At 45.2% G+C, this 18,279-nt stretch overlaps 1 protein-coding gene across 1 annotated transcript in view; it reads left to right on the forward strand.

Annotated features, from left to right (window-relative positions):
- Positions 1–18,279, forward strand: part of LOC125897869 (dachshund homolog 2-like) — a 33,732-nt gene that overhangs the window by 12,899 nt on the left and 2,554 nt on the right. The window contains exons 2-12 of the mRNA XM_049591323.1: positions 1,143–1,186; positions 1,327–1,473; positions 11,743–11,868; positions 11,997–12,128; positions 12,246–12,400; positions 12,993–13,137; positions 13,844–13,897; positions 14,513–14,670; positions 17,042–17,189; positions 17,677–17,790; positions 17,920–17,979. Of these exons, the coding sequence (XP_049447280.1) occupies positions 1,143–1,186; positions 1,327–1,473; positions 11,743–11,868; positions 11,997–12,128; positions 12,246–12,400; positions 12,993–13,137; positions 13,844–13,897; positions 14,513–14,670; positions 17,042–17,189; positions 17,677–17,790; positions 17,920–17,979 (1,283 nt within the window). The remainder of the gene's footprint in view (positions 1–1,142; positions 1,187–1,326; positions 1,474–11,742; positions 11,869–11,996; positions 12,129–12,245; positions 12,401–12,992; positions 13,138–13,843; positions 13,898–14,512; positions 14,671–17,041; positions 17,190–17,676; positions 17,791–17,919; positions 17,980–18,279) is intronic.

An 18,279-nucleotide genomic window follows, 5' to 3' on the forward strand; every position in this document is an offset into this window, starting at 1 on the left:
CTGAGGCGGCAGGTTTCACGAGGTGTGGTAATCATGGTAACCAGCAGTGTGGTCGGACACTGAGGAGCTCTTACAGTTCTCTGATTGGCCTCTGTGTGTAGGTGCTGCATGTGTTCATCTGATGACACCATGATTTACTGAGACTCAGACTCAGACTTGGACTCGGACTCAGACTCAGTCTCCAGAAAGGTAACGATACAAATAACCACTAGCTGTAGCGTCACATGGTGAGCGGTTATCAGTAAGTTTAACAACAGAGTCGAGCCTTATAAAAGCTCAGTGTTGGATGCTAGCCGCTGCTGCTAATTAGCTCGTGCTAACACTGGAGACTTTCCTTCAGTGCTGTGTCTAACCTGTGTCTGGCGGTCAGTTCAGACCCTCAGCGCTGTCTTGTTGTCTTCCTCTGACCTGTGAGTCGTCCACACCGCCACATGTTTGTCCCTCCTGACAGCTGCTGCAGTTCTTCTTCTCTCAAACCAAGTTTAAAGGTACATGTAGCTCCGCCCACTGTGTCAGGTGTGTTGATGCTGCCCTTGTTAAGTCATTGAAAGCAGTCTGACTTTGTATTATTGGTGCTTTTTATCAGCTATGATCAGCTATGACCGGACCATGTGTGAGTTTACTTTGAAAGGACAGACACAGGAAGTGTCCAGGTTAATTCACTGTCATCTACATGTTAACGTGTCCACGCTCATCTATATGTCCTCTCGCTGTCTGTCTGTCTGTCTCTGACAGGGCGCTCCTGAAAAAAGATTTTGAATCTAAACAGTGTTTTAATAAAGGTTAAATAAAAACATCAGATCATTTCAGAGGGAAATTTAGTCTGAAACATTTCTGTGTTCTCACCGACCTTTACAGTTGTTTGTTACGGACTGCAGCAGGGACAGAAACATTATAATAATAATTATGATTATTATTATAATGTTTTGTATTTATTTGAATATACATAGTATTCTATTTTATAATTTTTTCAAACTGTTATGAATAAAATATATTTCTGAAATAACTCAGCTGTCTGATCTGTGAACTGTCTGATTTTCTTCTTTATTTTTTATTTTATTTTAAATTAAAACATGACATATGATGTTTCTTGTCTTCATATAAAAATGTAATTTAATGTGACTCGGACTCGTCTGTGTCAGACAGACGGTGCGTCTCTTAAAGTCGTCCCCTGGGGACAGTGACAGTGAGAATAAAGGGCCTTCAGGAGGGCGCGGAGATGAAACAGATTAATTTATGAAGTTAAAACATCAGATTAACCTGGAATATTAAATCAGCTCCTTCATTATTCATTCTCCTCTCATTAACTCCTTCCTGTCTGTTCAGGTGTTTTATTAAAGGGCCATACCACTGTGTTTTTCAGCTCTCGACCAGGTCGACCTCCCAAGAGAACGCTGGGCATGGCCACCTTGACAGACGGCTCTAGGCTCCTCCCACACGGTCTGATAAGCCCCGCCCTGCTTTCACAGACAGGTGAGTCAAACAAAGGAACACTTTGTGACACAGTGTGAGCTAAAGGTCAAATCTCAGGTCAGTCACATGACTCTGATCTAACAGTGATGTCACCGCCGTCCTGACAATTAACTCAGAATCACACTGACCTGAGTTCAGTCCATCTGGACGTTGGATGTGTACCCGCCACTGTTTTACATTTCTGTCGTGGTCATATTACTGTGACGACCTGCAGCCTCGCTGCCTGAGCTGATGCCTGATGAGGGCGGGGACTCAGTGAGGTGACGACACAGTGACATCATGTGTTCATCATCCTGCAGGTGGCGGAGTTTAATCAGGTGGTTTAACGAGTTTGTATCTCTGTGACGCCGACACAAAGTTTCTGAACTCTGTACTGTGATTGGTTCTCTTCTAAATCTAAAATATGAGATGAGTGCAGACTTTTAAACGTCACAGCTGATCATGTTCACTTATTGGAGGTCAAACTCATGATCAGGATCAATAATTGCAGCCCTACGATTTTCATCCTCTCATTTGGGGTGTCAGAGACACTGGGATAAAGTGAGATACTCCAGCTCCTCCTGGAGGACCCAGAGGTGTTCCCAGACCAGATGAGATCTATAATCCCTTCAGTGTGTTCTGGGTCTGCCCCGGGGCCTCCTACCAGCTGGACCAGGAGGATCCTGATCAGATGTTGAACCACCTCAACATGAAGGAGCAGCGGCTCCACTCCGAGCTCCCTCCAGATGTCTGACTCCTCCCCCTATCTCTAAGGCTGAGCCCAGACACCCTACAGAGGAAACTCATTTCAGACGCTTGTATCTGTGACCTCATTCTTTCAGTCACTACCCAGAGCTCATGACCATAGCTGAGGGTTGGGACGCAGATGGATCTCTGCAGACACTGCACCAAACCGCCAATCCATCTCACGCTCCATTCTACCCTCACTGTGAACAAGACCCTGAGATACTGTTTTTTCCCCGTTAAAGGGTTTTTTGGGGAGTTTTTCCTGATCAGCTGTGAGGGTCATAAGGACAGAGGGATGTCGTATGCTGTAAAGCCCTGTGAGGCAAATTGTGATTTGTGATATTGGGCTTTATAAATAAAACTGATTGATTGGTGATACTTGAAATCCTTCTCTTGAGGCAGTAACTCTCTCCCAACCCAGAGGGAACAATCCACCGTTCTCCAGCAGAGAACCATGACCTCAGACTGGGAGGAGCTGACTCCACAAACTGCCCCAGGTCATGCTGGAGGTCACTGTGTGATGGAGCCAACAGATCCACATCATGTGCAAAAACAGAGATTAAATTCTGTGGTCACCAGACCGAAGCTCTTCCTCCCCCTGGCTGCACCTCCAGATCCTTTCCATGTAATTCACAAACAGGATCAGAGACCAAAGACGACCCTGGCGGAGGAACACCACCCACTGAGAGCGTGTTTGACTGAGTATGTGGACACAGCTCAGTTTGGTAACACAAAGATCAGATGGCTCGTAGCAGCGACCCCAACACCCCGTGTTCCCTGTATTTTTTCCATCATGTCCCCCAGCCCTGTGACCAGTCACCATGATCCAGCACACCAGGTGAGTGACACCTGTAGCACTGTCAACACAGAGGACTCTCACAGTCCTCCATTACCTGACCAGGTGAGGCAGCACGATGTCGTCTTCATTCCCGCAGTCAGCTGCTGAGCAGACTGAAGACTGATGCTTTGACCAGAAGATGAAGGTGTGACATGAGCGTCAGTGTGTGGTGGTCGGAGGTTCTGAGGTGGAGCGTTTCCTGTGAAGGAACCAGACAGGAAGTGTCCCTCAGCACAGGAAGTGTCCCTCAGCACAGGAAGTGTCTGCAGGTTGAAGATCAGACAGAGACATTTAACAGCACACAGATCCTGATGAAGATGTTTTAATGTGTTTTACATCAGCTGGTGGGGAGGAGGAGGGTCTGACTGTCACCACGGTAACACGTCTGAACACAGCTCAGCAGAGTGTGTGTGTGTGTGTGTGCGTGTGTGTGTGTGTGTGTGTGATTAGAGCTATAATTAGCACGCTTAATTAGCAGATGTCAAAATGACTGACAGATTGAGTTTCACCCTGAGCACTGTGTGTGTGTGTGTGTGTGTGTGTGTGTGTGTGTTGCCCGGGGCAACACGTGTCAAGACTTTTTTTAATCTTGTGTTGAAAAAGCTGTAAAAGAAAATCAGCTTAAGATTTTACAGACGAGTGTTTGTCAGTGGATGAAGATGAAATGTCAGTAACATCACAGCCGGGCCTCGCTCTGATTGGATCATGATTGGTCATCTGTTTATACTCAGATCAACATAATAAGTCATCACAAGTCTCTGTGTTTGTGTCACCTGATAAATATCAGTCCAATAATCAGGTAGAGGACAGCGTACCTGAGCAGGTAGAGGACAGCGTACCTGAGCAGGTAGAGGACAGAGTACCCGAGCAGGTAGAGCACAGAGTACCTGAGCAGGAAGAGGACAGAGTACCTGAGCAGGTAGAGGACAGAGTACCTGAGCAGGTAGAGGACAGGGTACCTGAGCAGGTAGAGTACAGGATACCTGAGCAGGTAGAGGACAGAGTACCTGAGCAGGTAGAGGACAGAGTACCTGAGCAGGTAGAGGACAGGGTACCTGAGCAGGTAGAGGACAGAGTACCTGAGCAGGTAGAGGACAGGGTACCTGAGCAGGTAGAGGACAGAGTACCTGAGCAGGTAGAGGACAGGGTACCTGAGCAGGTAGAGGACAGGGTACCTGAGCAGGTAGAGGACAGAGTACCTGAGCAGGTAGAGGACAGAGTACCTGAGCAGGTAGAGGACAGAGTACCCGAGCAGGTAGAGGACAGAGTACAGGGTACCTGAGCAGGTAGAGGACAGGATACCTGAGCAGGTAGAGGACAGAGTACCTGAGCAGGTAGAGGACAGGGTACCTGAGCAGGTAGAGGACAGGGTACCTGAGCAGGTAGAGGACAGAGTACCTGAGCAGGTAGAGGACAGAGTACAGGGTACCTGAGCAGGTAGAGGACAGGATACCTGAGCAGGTAGAGGACAGAGTACCTGAGCAGGTAGAGGACAGAGTACAGGGTACCTGAGCAGGTAGAGGACAGGATACCTGAGCAGGTAGAGGACAGGATACCTGAGCAGGTAGAGGACAGAATATCTGAGCAGGTAGAGTACAGGATATCTGAGCAGGTAGAGGACAGGATACCTGAGCAGGTAGAGGACAGAATATCTGAGCAGGTAGAGGACAGAGTACCTGAGCAGGTAGAGGACAGGATACCTGAGCAGGTAGAGGACAGAGTACCTGAGCAGGTAGAGTACAGAGTACCTGAGCAGGTAGAGGACAGAGTACCTGAGCAGGTAGAGGACAGAGTACCTGAGCAGGTAGAGGACAGAATATCTGAGCAGGTAGAGTACAGAGTACCTGAGCAGGTAGAGGACAGAGTACAGGGTACCTGAGCAGGTAGAGGACAGAATATCTGAGCAGGTAGAGTACAGAGTACCTGAGCAGGTAGAGGACAGAGTACCTGAGCAGGTAGAGTACAGAGTACCTGAGCAGGTAGAGGACAGAGTACCTGAGCAGGTAGAGGACAGAGGACAGAGTACCTGAGCAGGTAGAGGACAGAGTACCTGAGCAGGTAGAGTACAGAGTACCTGAGCAGGTAGAGGACAGAGTACCTGAGCAGGTAGAGGACAGAGTACAGAGTACCTGAGCAGGTAGAGGACAGAGTACCTGAGCAGGTAGAGGACAGAGTACCTGAGCAGGTAGAGGACAGAGTACCTGAGCAGGTAGAGGACAGAGTACAGAGTACCTGAGCAGGTAGAGGACAGAGTACAGAGTACCTGAGCAGGTAGAGGACAGAGTACAGAGTACCTGAGCAGGTAGAGGACAGAGTACCTGAGCAGGTAGAGGACAGAGTACAGAGTACCTGAGCAGGTAGAGGACAGAGTACAGAGTACCTGAGCAGGTAGAGGACAGAGTACCTGAGCAGGTAGAGGACAGGATACCCGAGCAGGTAGAGTACAGTGTACCTGAGCAGGTAGAGTACAGAGTACCTGAGCAGGTAGAGGACAGAGTACCTGAGCAGGTAGAGGACAGAGTACCTGAGCAGGTGGGGACAGAATATCTGAGCAGGTGGAGTACAGGTACCTGAGCAGGTGGGGACAGAGTACAGGGTGCCTGGGCAGGTGGGGACAGAATATCTGGGCAGGTGGAGTGCAGAGTACCTGAGCAGGTGGAGGACAGAGTACCTGAGCAGGTGGAGTGCAGAGTACCTGGAGCAGGTGGGGACAGAGTGCCTGAGCAGGTGGGACAGAGGACAGAGTACCTGGGCAGGTGGGGACAGAGTACCTGAGCGGGTGGAGTGCAGAGTACCTGAGCAGGTGGGGACAGAGTGCCTGAGCAGGTGGGACAGAGTACAGAGTACCTGGGCAGGTGGGGACAGAGTACCTGAGCAGGTGGGGACAGAGTACCTGAGCAGGTGGGGACAGTGTGCACCTGAGCAGGTGGGGACAGAGTACAGGTGCCTGGGCAGGTGGGGACAGGTACAGAGTGTACCTGGGCAGGTGGGGACAGAGTACCTGAGCAGGTGGGGGACAGAGTACAGGTGCCTGAGCAGGTGGGGACAGAGTACAGAGTACCTGAGCAGGTGGGGACAGAGTACCTGGAGCAGGTGGGGACAGAGTACCTGGGCAGGTGGGGACAGGTACAGGTACCTGAGCAGGTGGGGACAGAGTACCTGAGCGGGTGAGGACAGAGTGCAGAGTACCTGAGCAGGTGGGGACAGAGTACAGAGTACCTGAGCAGGTAGAGGACAGAGTACCTGAGCAGGTAGAGGACAGAGTACCTGAGCAGGTAGAGGACAGAGTACCTGAGCAGGTAGAGGACAGAGTACAGAGTACCTGAGCAGGTAGAGGACAGAGTACCTGAGCAGGTAGAGGACAGAGTACCTGAGCAGGTAGAGGACAGAGTACAGAGTACCTGAGCAGGTAGAGGACAGAGTACCTGAGCAGGTCTTGTGATGGGTCATGTGACTCCGGCTGAGTGTCCTCTGATGAAGACCATGGAAACAGTCGAGAGCACTGACGTCTCTTCACACAAAGTTTTAATCCAACAGAGGACGGAGCTAATACCAACACTCTCACCTCCGTCACCTCCTGACAGCTCTGACGGCTTAATGAAAACACACACACTAATACACACACACACACACACACACGCTAACACACACAGGTCTTTATTAAAAATACTCAAACTGCCACAGTTCTTGACCGAGGTCAGAGACACAGAGATCAAAGGAACAAGAAAATGATTAACTCTGCAAACACACACACACACACGCACGCACACACACGCTCACACACACACACACACACACACACGCACGCACACACACACACGCTCACACACACACACACGCACACAGAGTTGATTAAAATGTAAAGGTTCAGTATAAAGTAAAGACAAAGTGGACGGCGTCTCTGTGAGAGATGTTCAATATGAATGTGCAGTATGTTGTTGAATGTCTCCGTCTGTCTCGCAGCTGATTGGTTGATTCATATCCTTAAAAAAAACATTAAAATGATGAAAGTACGGACGCTCTGATTTACTGGACACACGTTGGTATCAGCTGATTTTCTCCTCATTGACTGATCAGTAAATCTGCTGACATCACTGATGACAGCGTCAGATGGTTCACTGTTGTGCGAAAAAACAGGAGTCCAGATGAACGGCGTCCTGTTGACGACCGAAAACAGAGATTTTCTCCAGGACGCAGTAAACTCAGAATGGACACTTCAGAGGACGCAGCCTGTTGTTTCAGTGATGATGTCACACTGTGAACAGTAGAGATGGGTTGGTTTCTAGTTTTGCCGGTCTGATCTGATCCTTTCCAGCCCGGTCTGGTCTGGTCTGGATCAGTCCAGTCCATTCTGGTCTGATTTGGTCTGGTCCAGTGTGGTATGGTATGGTACAGTCAATTCTGGTCTGGTCTGGTCTGGTCTGATCTGGTCCGGTCTGGTCTGGTCTGGTCTGGTTTGGTTTGGTCTGATCTGGTTCGGTCTGGTCTGGTCTGATCCGGTTTGGTCTGGTCTGGTCCAATGCGATCCAGTTTGGTCTGGTCTGGTCAGGACTGATCTGGTCTGGTTTGGTCCGGTCTGGTCTTGTCTGATCTGATCTCATTTGGTCTGGTCTGGTCCGATCCGGTTTGGTCTGGTCTGATCCGGTCTGGTCTGGTCTGATCTGGTACGGTACGGTACAGTACAGTACGGTCTGGTCTGGTCTGGTCTGGTCCGATCCAATCCGGTTTGGTCTGGTCTGGTCAGGACTGATCTGGTCTGGTTTGGTCTGGTCTGGTCTTGTCTGATCTGATCTCTTTTGGTCTGGTCCGGTCCGGTCGGATCTGGTCTGGTCTGGTCCGGTATGGTCTGGTGTACGAGCTTAAAGCAGTTTAAATGAAATTAAGCAGTTTGATTTAATGTAAACCGGCTCAACCAGCTTTTGTCGTTAGCAGCTAGTTAACGTTAGCTGTTAGCTGTTAGCAGCTAGTTAACATCAGCTGTTAGCTGTTAGCAGCTAGTTAACATCAGCTGTTAGCCGTTGGCAGCCAGAGCTAACAGCTGATGTTACATTTAGTCACATTATGAAGCGTTCAAGCTCTACTCAGTAAAACTGAGTATTCCCCAAAGGTAAATTATAACGTTCTCATGATGTGTTCAGTGTAATCTTGTAAAATGTAGCTTTCAGTGAGAAACTGTGTCGACGTTTTCACAGGAATATAAAATAGATATTACACAGAGAGAATTACGATTTATTATATGTGGGAAAAGTTTTTCTAGCAGTTTTTTAAAAACATGTTTTTCATGTGACAGAAGGTTTATTAAAGGTTGATAAATGTGTCCGAATGAATCTGTGTTCAGCAGCAGCAGTGTAATGACCGTCTGACTTTAAAACTGTTATTTTTTTAAATAATGGAATATTTTTTTTGTTTCTCTGGAATAAACAGAAGGAATAAATAACAACAACAACATGAACTAAAACATGGATGTTTCACACACAGAAAATCTGTTTGAAGATAAGTGACAGAAAACATGATGATGTCACAGTCTAGCTGACCTTTGACTTTTTGACCTTCATTATTTTATCCTGTTTTGTCAGAATTAGTGAATGAATTCTTGAGTTATGGACAAAAACATGTTTGTGATGTCACACTGACCTTTGACCTTTGACCATCAAATTCTGCTCAGTTTGTTCTTCAGTCCAGGAGGACGCTCGACTGTTGATCCCTGACACAAAGTTTGTGCCAAATTTGAAGAAACTTCTTCAAGGTCAGACAGAGGTACGTTTGTGCAGACGCACAGACAACCTGAAATAATGAAGCCTCCGTCCACGGCTGTCTGCGCTGTGGAAACATGACAACAAAACAAAAATAAAAAACAAAAACATCCGTATCGCCCCAGAATTTCACAGCTGGTGCATCCCGAGATAAAAGTCGAAAAAATAATCAAGAAAGAAAAACGTCTCTGAACAACGTCCGAGTACAGAAACAGGTTCCAGCCTTCAGACCAAGGAACTGATCAATAACTGATCAATAATCCTTGAGTTCAGTTGGTGTGAGCAGACGGAGCGTCTTCATTCAGAATTCTGACTCCACCCTCAGGTTTGCTTTTATTCCTGATGTACAGCCGTCTCATCGTCTCTTCATATTTTTCATTGATCAGTTTGTAGTTTTGTGTTTTTTGTCTCTGAGCTGACGTCAAACTGATTTGTGTTCTTTAACATTCAGGTCCAAGTTTAAACATCATGTATGAAACAAACATGTTTTCTTTTTGTGTAGATTCAGAAAAATTAATCCACAGAAACAGCGACAGAATCTCAGAGCGTCTGTTTTCGTTCAGCGACAGCAGAAACAATTTCAACAGGAAACAAGACAAATTCATCAAAGTGACATGTCAGTGTGTTTATTACATCGCTAAGTGATGCGTTTCCTGTTTCCAGGTGGTGTTTCTCTGATAGACTCTGCTGTGAGAAAAATAGAAAAATATATTGTGTTTTATTTATATTTGATCAGTGGTGTCATTCTGTAGTTTCTGATCAGGTCAGTGAAACACTTCCTGCTTCAGTGAGAAAAAGGTTCCTGCAGCAGTTTAACGTGACGGACAGATGCTCTGCTGGGGAAGGGTTATATTAAAGGGTTCAGTCGACTTCACAGTGTGCGAATATTCAACCTGTTTAATCCTGTTAACGTGTCGCTGAGCTTTGTAAAATAAAAACCTTCATTATGTGCACAGACAGTTGGACGCTGTGAACACCCGGACTGAAGTCGGATGGTGTCAGTGTCGGACTCAAAGAACAAAGTGATGTCTGATTGTTTCACAGAGCCACACTCACAGTTAGCACAGTTAGCTCTTTATGCTAAGCTAACGGCTGTAACGTGTGGTGGACACTCAGAGATGAAACAGAGGAAACGTCTCCTGACATTAAGCGTTCCAGATTCAGAACGTCCTGAAGCCAAACACGAGAACAAAAAGAAAGAGAAACACTTTGTGTTGTCGCTCATCAGCCCGCGGCGTGCGGGGGGGGGGGGGGGGGGTCGCTGTCCGATGGTTAGCCGAGTCCCTTGTTGATACTGACTGAATTAATTAGAGGAGGAAATTAATTAATTGGGCCAAGTGGCTGCAGGGAGACAGAGACAGTCACTGGAGACTCGGAGGCTGACGGTGTCATTAATTATTGATTATTGATCAGTCAGATCAGACGCCAACTTCTGCTGCTGCTACACACTTTATAACATATACCTTCATCTTCATCATTTCAACTTCATCTTCACCTTCATCTGTGAAAGACAAAAACACTTACCTTCATCTTCATCATTTCACCTTCATCTTTCTCATCTAAAGACAAAGACGTTCATTATTGATCAGTCACCAACTTCTGCTGCTAAACAATTAAACAACCTTCATCTCCTTTTTACCTTCATCTTTAAAAGATAGAAATTCTCTCCTTCATCTTCCTCTGTAAAGATAAAACAGAAACACTAACCTTTATTCGTGTCCAGACGTCGCTGAAGCTCAAACGGAGCTGATGTCATTAATTAAACTGCAGATATCTCAGATGTTGCTGACAATGTACGCTTTAATAGACCCTGTTAGTGCTGACATCACGATGACATCACAGTGACATCATGTTATCAGCAGGAGGTGCAGCTGCCTCTCCCCCACAGGGCTGTAGGCTCCATAGGAGTGTTAAAATGTGTTTGTCTTGTTGTGTTATTGGGAGCCAGAATAGAAGGAGTCATGGCTCAAAACCAGCCGCCACTGCCCGTCAACAAAAACAAAGACAACTATGGTTAAATGTGATAAGACCAAAGGACTGGACGGAGGCCATCATCAAAAATGCTCACATGTGCAGCGCACACTTCATATCAGGTTAGGGAAAAAGTATTTCCTGTTGTAGGGATGAATAAGGTTATGTGTATTAAGGGTTATCATGTCCACCTCATCAGAAACTGGGGAGGGATTAAGAGGAAGATTGGATTTCTCTGCAACGCTAACTTTTTAGCACATTAGCTAACGTTAGCTTCCATAGCAAAACAAACAAGTGTGGTCCTCCTTTGTAAGATTGGCTTCCTGTGACATCATCCATCCACTGAGTGAGAGCATACGGGTCGGCCAGTCTGGTCCCGTTGGTCAGTGTTTACTTATTCAAGTAACACTGGCGGTCCCGGAGAGTGAGTGACCTGACATGGTGCGTTGGTAAATTCAGTCTGACGCTCTACACTAAAATGAGAGCCCTGTTGGTGGAAGAAACGCAGCGTTATATTTCTACATGAATGAACCAACGGTTAAGTTAATCACACATTCACTCCGCTCGGCGCTCTGCTGCTCCGTCTCCACAGACAGAGTGTCCAGAGTGCGCTCTGCCACTCTGAGAGTGCGCTGCTCTGGATAACCCAACGCTACATTCAGACAGCGCTCCCAATTTATCAACGCTCCAGTTTGTGTCAGAGTGCGCTCCCACACTCACAATGAGTGTTTCTGAACGCACCACTCACATCGTCTTCCTCCATCGTCTAAAACAAGACAACACAACTTGTTGGCTAGCGCTAGCTAATTGTTTTGCCTCCAGCTAAGCCCCGCCCACCAACAAACATCACACTGATTACAGTCAGAGTGTCACTCAGGTATCTAACCTGTGATCAGACTTTGTGTCCTTCATCCTTCATCATTCAAACATCACACCTGTCTCAGGTGTCTCGTTGGATTCTGACGAGTCTCGTCTTTGCAGGTCTGACAGCGGCGGCGATGGCAGAGGCCCTGAAGCTGCAGAAAATGAGGATGATGATGGGTTTCCATGGCAACAGTGATCAGAGCAAACAGCACAATGGAGCCGAGTCAGACAACGATGACACGAGTACGTTGTGACATCATGACATCATCATCTGTCTCTGAAACTCAAAAGGCTCAAAACTCAGTTATGTCTCCTTTTCTCCTCTCCTTGTCTCCTTCTGTCCTCTCCTCATTACCATCTCCGGCCTGTAGGAGGCAGTGAAGGATCCTGGGAGAAAGAGCAGCGCCTCCTGTCTCCTCTCTCTTCAGCTGTAGCCCCTCCTCCTGGTTCGGCGTCTCTACACCTCAACACTCTGCAGCAGCACAGCTCGCTATTGGCAAACCGTAAGTCCCAGCTCTGCTCTGATTGGATGACTGAGTGGCTCCTTTACCGTTAGCTTAGCATTGTAGTACCAAATTATTTCCTGTCATCCACGTTTCTTTGTGACTCCGCCTCCTTAGGTCTGTCAGACTTCCCCTTTATGGTCATGCCACACCCCCTCCTCCCTGTGGGTCTGCCCCCTGCCAGCGTCACCATGGCAATGAACCAGATGAGTCAGCTGGGCAGTTTGGCAAACATGGCCGCCGTGTCACATGTTCAGATAGAGGAGAGCAAGGTGAGTGCAAGCTAACAATGCTAGTGCTAATGCTAACAGCACACAATGTTAACAGGGCTAATGCTAACATTAAGAATGCTAACAAGGCTAATTATAACATCACTGACCCAGGTGGTGTTGTGGCTAACACTGCTAAGGGTAGCAGTGCTAATGCTAATATTGTAAATGCTAACAAAGTTGTTTCTAAAAGTTGTATTGCCAACTGTGCTAACAGCATTAATATTAACAGCCCTAATTTTAACAGTGCTACCACTAACATCAATTACTGCTACTGCTAACAGTGCTAATGCTAATAGCTCCAATGTTAGCGGTGCTAAGTGTACTACTGCCTATTCTAACAATTCAGCACAAATTCTACTGGTAAAGAAAAATTAAAAACTGCTAATGATAACAACACTATTGCTAACAGTGCTAATGCTAACAGTGCTAATGCCTTTTGCACTTAAACAACAGAAAAATAGTCATGAAAAACAGCTGCTGTCACCGCTAACCTAACGCATGCTAACAAAAAGAATGGTAATGCTAACAGTGCTAATGCCAGCAGCGCTAATGCTAACAGCTCTAATGCGAACCATCTCTTCTCTGTGTTCAGGAGTCTCCTCCAGGAAGCCCCTCCCCCTGTCTCTCCCCCAGTGATGATGAGCTCCGTCCCCAAGACCCAACCAGCCAATCACCTTCCAGAGCATCTTCATCCTCCTCATCAACACCTCCTCCTCCGGCACACACACCGGAGCTTGGTCAGCACACGCACACACACACACACACACGTTCATGTTCTGTAGATTCACTGAACAAAAATATAAACGCACCACTTTTGTTTTTGTTCCCATTTTTCATGAGCTGAACTCAAAGATCTAAAACATTTTCTATAAACACAAAAGACCATTTCCCTCAAATATTGTTGACAAATCTGTCTAAATCTGTGTTAGTGAGCACTTCTCCTTTGCCGAGATAATCCATCCCACCTCACAGGTGTGGCATATCAAGATGCTGATTAGACAGCATGATTATTGCACAGGTGTGCCTTAGGCTGGCCACAATAAAAGGCCACTCTGAAATGTGCAGTTTTGCGTTATTGCAGGGGTCTGGGGGGGTCAGAAAACCAGTCTGTATCTGGTGTGACCACCATTTGCCTCACGCAGTGCAACACATCTCCTTTGCATAGAGTTGGTCAGGTTGTTGATTGTGGCCTGTGGAATGTTGGTCCACTCCTCTTCAATGGCTGTGCCAAGTTGCTGGATATTGGGAAATGAGGGAAATGGTCTTTGGTGTGTATAGAAAATGTTTTAGATCTTTGAGTTCAGCTCATGAAAAATGGGAGCAAAAACAAAAGTGTTGCGTTTATATTTTTGTCCAGTGTATAAACAAACAAACATGACTCAGCAGTCGGAGAGCTGCTTCCTGCTTCCTGATCCTGTATCCTGTGTGTGATGTCATCGACAGATGGAGACGTCGCAGAGCAAGAAAACAACTTTAAGAAGGTTGTGAGGGACAACGGTAAGAGACGGACCGAGGGGACACAAACACAAACATGTCTGTTATTCATGAACAAACAGTGACTCTGTCTGCGTCACATCTCTTCACACCTCCTCTGTGATCACTCCTCATCATCCACTGATCTGACTTCTGATTGGAGGATGGAGGAGTGATGTCACAGTGAGGTAACACAAAGTCTTTGATCAGATCGACACACCTGTGTGTGATGAATCTGTGGAACGCTGCAGCTCAGACATCAGTTTTAAACGTCTGATGTGATGATGGACGGACAGACCAACAGTGCAGAGACAACAGACGGTTGATCCACGACTCAGATCCTGTGTGTCTTACAGGATTTTACCTGTGTCTTTGTGAGGACTCTGGCCGAGGTGATGTATTCTCAGATGTCCTCACTATGCAGGTCTAACACCCACACTGGTCCTCACAAAGATACAAAACATACGATAATACACACACACACACACACACACACACACACACAGATCTTGAATAAAACAGGAAGTTCTTCTCCACCCTTAATAAAACGTCTTTAAATATTCAGGATGCTGTTTGTTGATTGGCTGAAACTAAAACACGTCAACAACAAACGTGTGTTTACTTTGTTTCTACCTGCAGATGACAGCATGTTGCCCCTCCCCCTCCCCAAACTGACCAATGAGAGGCTGCCTCTCACCTCTCAGCCGCTGTCGGTCAACAATGCAAACCCTGCCTTCACTCCGTTCCTGTTGGCTGAAGGTCTGTCGTCCATGGAGACACTGCTGACCAACATACAGGTGACAGAACTACCTGAAATAACACAGAGACAATAATGTAGAGACAGTAACAGAGACAACAATGTTGAGACAATAATGTAGCGATAGTATTGTGGAGACAATAATGTAGAGATGATAATGTAGAGACAATAATGTAGACACAGTATCGTGGAGACGATAATATAGAGACAGTAATGTGGAGACAATAATGTAGGGACAGTAATGTAGGGACAATAATGTAGAGACAATAATGCAGGGACAATAATGCAGGGACAATAATGTGGAGACAATAATGTAGAGAGTAATGTGGAGACAATAATGTAGGGACAGTAATGTAGAGACAGTAATGTAGAGACAATAATGCAGGGACAATAATGCAGGGACAATAATGTGGAGACAATAATGTAGAGAGTAATGTGGAGACAATAATGTAGGGACAGTAATGTAGAGACAGTAATGTAGGGACAATAATGTAGAGACAATAATGCAGGGACAATAATGCAGGGACAATAATGTGGAGACAATAATGTAGAGAGTAATGTGGAGACAATAATGTAGGGACAGTAATGTAGAGACAGTAATGTAGAGACCGTAATGTAGAGACAGTAATGTGGAGACAGTAATGTAGAGACAGTAATGTAGAGACAGTAATGTAGGGACAATAATATAGAGACAATAATGTAGGGACAATAATGTAGAGACAATAATGCAGGGACAATAATGCAGGGACAATAATGTGGAGACAATAATGTAGAGAGTAATGTGGAGACAATAATGTAGGGACAGTAATGTAGAGACAGTAATGTAGAGACAGTAATGTAGAGACAATAATGTGGAGACAATAATGTAGAGACAATAATGTAGAGACAGTAATGTGGAGACAGTAATGTACAGGAGATAATAGACGGATGGTATCACAGAGACAATAACATGGAGACATACAGATGATGATGGATTTATCGAAAGCCTTTGATACAGTTGATCATAGTATCCTAATACCCAAACTTTTTCGTTATGGTTTTCAGGATATTGTTATCCATTGGCTTAGAGATTATCTCAGCAATCGGCAGCAATATGTTTGTATAGAGGGTATGAATTCCAATTGAACAGTGGTTTCTTGTGGTGCACCACAAGGTTCAATTCTTGGGCCTCTTCTGTTTTTGATTTTTATAAATTATTTTGCTGGACAGTTTGATACTGCTCTGCCCATTATTTTTGCTGATGACACAAACATAGTTTTTTCACATTCTGACTTCGCTTCCCTGATTAAAGATGCGAATACTATACTTGCACAAACCTCGAGATGATTTCAGATGAATAGGCTTTCCTTAAACATCAACAAATCCAATTATACACATAAACATAAAAACAAATATTATTCAAAACAAGACTCTAAATTATTTATCAGTGACACTGAAATTAAACAGGTCTCTCATGCCAAATTTTTAGGTGGTGTTGTTGATGAAGGCCTTACATGGAAAAGCCATATTGAGCTTGTGTGCAAAGAATTATTAAGTCTTATGGGATAATTAGAATGATTTCTTCTTTAGTGAATCGCTCCTGTCTTCTGACATTGTATTACAGTTTTATATACCCATATTTATCTTATTGTAATATTATTTGGGCCAGTACATTTCCTACTTCTCTTCACAAACTTTTTTTGTTGCAAAAGTAATTCATAAGGCTTGCCACTATTTCTACTCAAACTGAACCATCTGCTCCTCTAACCCTTCCTGCTGTTTTCCATATTTTTTTCATACCAAATTCCAGTATTCATTCATATCCTACCAGGCAATCAAAAAATATTCATTGTCATTTCTCCCGCGCAACATTAGGTCAGTTCAGTATAAGATTCAGAGGTCCTACAATATGGAATTCAAAACCTTCTATGATTAAAAACTGTTCCTCTGCTCCACTGCTGAAGTCCAGGCTTAAATATACTTTGTTAGGTGAATAACTTTGTGCTTTTTGTTACTGTCATTTTGTGTTTGCTGTTTTATCTTGATTTGTTTTGATTATTATTAATGTTAGTATTATTGTCATTATTATTATTATTGTTTTCTCTGTGTTATGAAATTTGTTTGGATGTTTTTTATTTTCACTTTGCTTTAGGCTCTTGTGTTGAATTGGTGATGTACTGTATTTAAGGAGTTGAGGCCCCGTATAGGCCCATCTGGGTCTCTTGCCTCTGCTCAGCACCTTTATTTTGTGATGGTCAGCTTTTTGTTTTGTTTTTCTATTGTCTCGTGCAATGGTGCGATACAAACAAATAAAAAATAAAATAAATAATGTACAGTCTGTAATGCACTCCAAGTGTCCAGGTGGACCTCCAGTCCATTGGTTTGTCCCATCAGGACGTCTCACGGTGAGTCAACAGTCTGTGTGTCCTCAGGGTCTCCTGAAGGTGGCGGTGGAGAGCGCTCGATCTCAGGACAAACAGAACCAGCTGGAGAGGAAAGAGTTAAAACTGGAGCTGGAGCGGGAACGAGACGCAAGACAGACGCTCCAGAGACAGCTGAGCTCCGAGCTGCAGACACGAGGTGAGACAGGTCGCTGCACAGGTGAGACAGGTTGCTACAGACATGAGGTGAGACAGGTCGCTACAGAGGTGAGACAGGTTAGACTGTAACTCATTGTAACAAACACTAAATTAAATAAACATAATTAACGCTGATTCAGCATCTAAATCTTTACTCTTCCGCCCTCAGAATGTTTTTAGGTGAATATTTCTACAGAAACAGTTCAAATATCAAACTTTTCAGATTTTTTGTTTATTTTTTCAACATTTTCCACTTTTTAAAATATTGTGTTTTTCCCTCCTGCAGGATTATTAACAAAAAACATTTTTTCTTTCAGTTCTCTTAAACAGTTCATCTGAACTTTCAGCTCCGACAGTGTCACAGTTCAGTTCATTTTCAGCAATGTTCTGCTTTTTCAGCTCTCAGCATTCACACACAATATATGCAGGAACTGCATCGTCTAGTTATTATTATGGTCTGTCCTGTTATTACGCTGTGTGGTTATCAGTGTCGATCCAGAGGAGGCTGAAGAAGGAGAAGAAGGCGAAGAGGAAGTTACAGGAGGCGTTGGACTTTGAGTCACGGAGGAGAGAGCAGGTGGAGCGAGCGCTCAAACACACAGGTGAGTCCTCTGACTCTTCTTCTCTTATTTCTGTACTCGACCAAAGACTTCAGAAAAACTGCATCTGAACTTTTGTCCTGACGTCTGAGGTGTAGAAGTACACAGTAAAAGTACATGTCTGTGTTTTAGACGCAGTGATTCCTGAGAAGGAGCCGGAGAACAAACAGCAGGAGAACTCTGCAGCTCAAGGTAACAACAGTCACACACAGCTCAAATATAAAGGACATTATACTGTAGATGAAACAGCTGAGAACAACAGCAGGTGGCGCTGTAACATGGAGGGTTAGATTAATATCCAACACGTCCTCCAGTATCATCAGACAGCTCTGGAGAAAACACCACTGTGTTTTAATAAGAAAAAGACGTCTGCAGGAAACACTGAGCTGCAAACAGGAAGTCACTGACATGATGTCACTGACATGATGTCACTGACATGATGTCAGTCTGAGTCTGAACATTCAAGATTTAATAACGACAAGAGAAACACAG

This window comes from Epinephelus fuscoguttatus, linkage group LG12 (genome assembly GCF_011397635.1).
Source record: "Epinephelus fuscoguttatus linkage group LG12, E.fuscoguttatus.final_Chr_v1".
In the NCBI taxonomy this organism is placed as follows: Eukaryota; Metazoa; Chordata; class Actinopteri; order Perciformes; family Serranidae; genus Epinephelus; species Epinephelus fuscoguttatus.